Source organism: Lolium perenne, chromosome 3, assembly GCF_019359855.2.
Source record: "Lolium perenne isolate Kyuss_39 chromosome 3, Kyuss_2.0, whole genome shotgun sequence".
Taxonomy (NCBI): Eukaryota; Viridiplantae; Streptophyta; class Magnoliopsida; order Poales; family Poaceae; genus Lolium; species Lolium perenne.
Window position 1 is genome coordinate 321,217,983 of NC_067246.2, and position 1,970 is coordinate 321,219,952.

Below are 1,970 nucleotides of genomic sequence, written 5' to 3' on the forward strand. Positions count from 1 at the left end.
CGCTATATATATCGACAAGGTTTGTTTAGCGGCTGCCAAAGCTAAGTGCACTTGGTGTTTTGACGGTGCAAAACTCTGGAAAGGAAAACCACAAAGTGAAGCAACAGAGAAAGTAAAAAATGAAGTAAAGGCCAATAATTATTTATTTTTGAATATTTTCTATTTCCAGCTCTTTAACTTGATACTGAAAATTAAGCAAGGAGTTAGCATAAAAAATGAGTAGAAACAGGGGTCCCATGTTCGAAAAGAAGGATATCTTTTGAATCTTAAAATCACTTCATTTTCACTACTTGAACAAGACTTCCAAAGGGATCGACCTTGGCGCACACACTACATAGTTTTCTTAGCCATGCGATGTACATCAAATTCATACATGTCACAGAAGAATAACAGACCAAGCCAGATTGCTCAACGCCCGGAGTAGTTTATACTTAGCCACAATCAAACCTAGCCTGGCCTCGTTGACATCTCCCCAATTTTGCCGCTTAATTTATCATCACCACCACTCAACACACACATCACACCACATCATTCCTCTCTCTTACAAGCAAACTCAGCATCCATCACCAACCTTGTATCATCGTCTCGTGTTCTCCTCCATCCTCTTTTTTCTCACGCGTACCTACAGTCCTACACACTCTGTCAGCCAATCGATCGTGCTGAGATCGATGGGGGAGGACGATGCCGGTGACCACGGCGAAGCGCGGCCGCCGGTCGTCGTCCGCAAGGGCAAGCGCAGCAAGCGGCAGCGCGTGCACGCCGTGCCTCCGGTTATCGCCGAGGCCGAGTCGTCGAGCTCTGTCAAAGCGTGGCGGCGGTCGGGCGCTGATCAGCAGGAGGATGAGGACATGGCGCTCTGCCTCATGCTCCTCGCCCGCGGCGGCAAGTCCGGGCCGTCATCGTCGCCGGTGGTGGTCGCCGCTGAGTCGACGGTGAAAGAAGGCAAGTTCCGGAGCCGGCGTCCGGCTGACGACTGCGCCGGGGAGTTCGTGTTCGAGTGCAGGACGTGCGGCAGAAGCTTCCCGTCCTTCCAGGCGCTCGGCGGCCACCGCACCAGCCACAAGAAGCCCCGCCTCCTCCTCCCTCCCACTCGACCTCTGACACCCGCCTCCACGCCGCTCTCGTCCTCCAATCAGAAGCGGCGGCCGCCGGCCCTGCGGGAGGAGAAGGCGCCATCCCCGTTGCTGTCACCGCGGTCACCGCATGCACACGCCGACCCGACAGTGCTGGCGATCCCGGCGATCAGGGCCATGAGCGGCGCGTCGAGGCAGCAGCAGCAGTGGAGGGTGCACGAGTGCAGCGTCTGCGGCGCGGAGTTCGCGTCCGGGCAGGCGCTCGGCGGGCACATGCGCCGGCACCGCCCGCTCGTGCCAGCCTCGTTGGACAGCGACATGGGGGCGGCGCCGGTGATCAGCAGGAACGAGAGAAGCCTCCTGGAGCTGCTGGATCTCAACATGCCTGCGCCCTGCGACGAGGCCACGCACGATCCCCGAGGCGACGTCGCGGACGATTCTGTTCCCGGCGCCGGCGCCGGCGTTGCTGGACTGCCATTACTAGCAATCAAGCAACGGATCGGTAATTAGCTTCTCTGTTTTTCATTATTTTAATACACATACATAGATACAAATACTCGTGCATACTCTTTTTTCTCTTCTCCTTTTCTTTGTTTTTGTACTAAGTAATGATCGGAAATTGGTGGTGTAAAATTGATTGTACAAAAGCCTGAAATATATTGATCCATTCATTGAAATTGACCACTGGCCCTTTTCCTGATGTTGATTACAGTTTGCAAGTTTAAATTTTTGAATTGCTGGATTTTACATACAAATATAGTAAATCACAGTATTGCATCTCCGTGAAGTGTGTGATGATCAGCTATCTTAGCCTAGTGTGGTGTGCTGACCATGAGTAGTGCAAACGAGTGCAAAGTGGTAAGCAAAGAGAGCTGGAAAAAGGTGTGGCATTGTGCT

General features: G+C 53.1%; 1 protein-coding gene across 1 annotated transcript; it reads left to right on the top strand.

The window, feature by feature from the left end:
• The first annotated feature begins 668 nt into the window (after positions 1 to 668).
• LOC127345660 (zinc finger protein ZAT5-like) lies at positions 669 to 1,744 on the top strand. Its single transcript, XM_051372151.2, has one exon. It carries the CDS (start codon positions 669 to 671, stop codon positions 1,581 to 1,583), a length of 915 nt encoding a protein of 304 aa, XP_051228111.1. The 3' UTR covers positions 1,584 to 1,744.
• Positions 1,745 to 1,970: the final 226 nt, after the last annotated feature.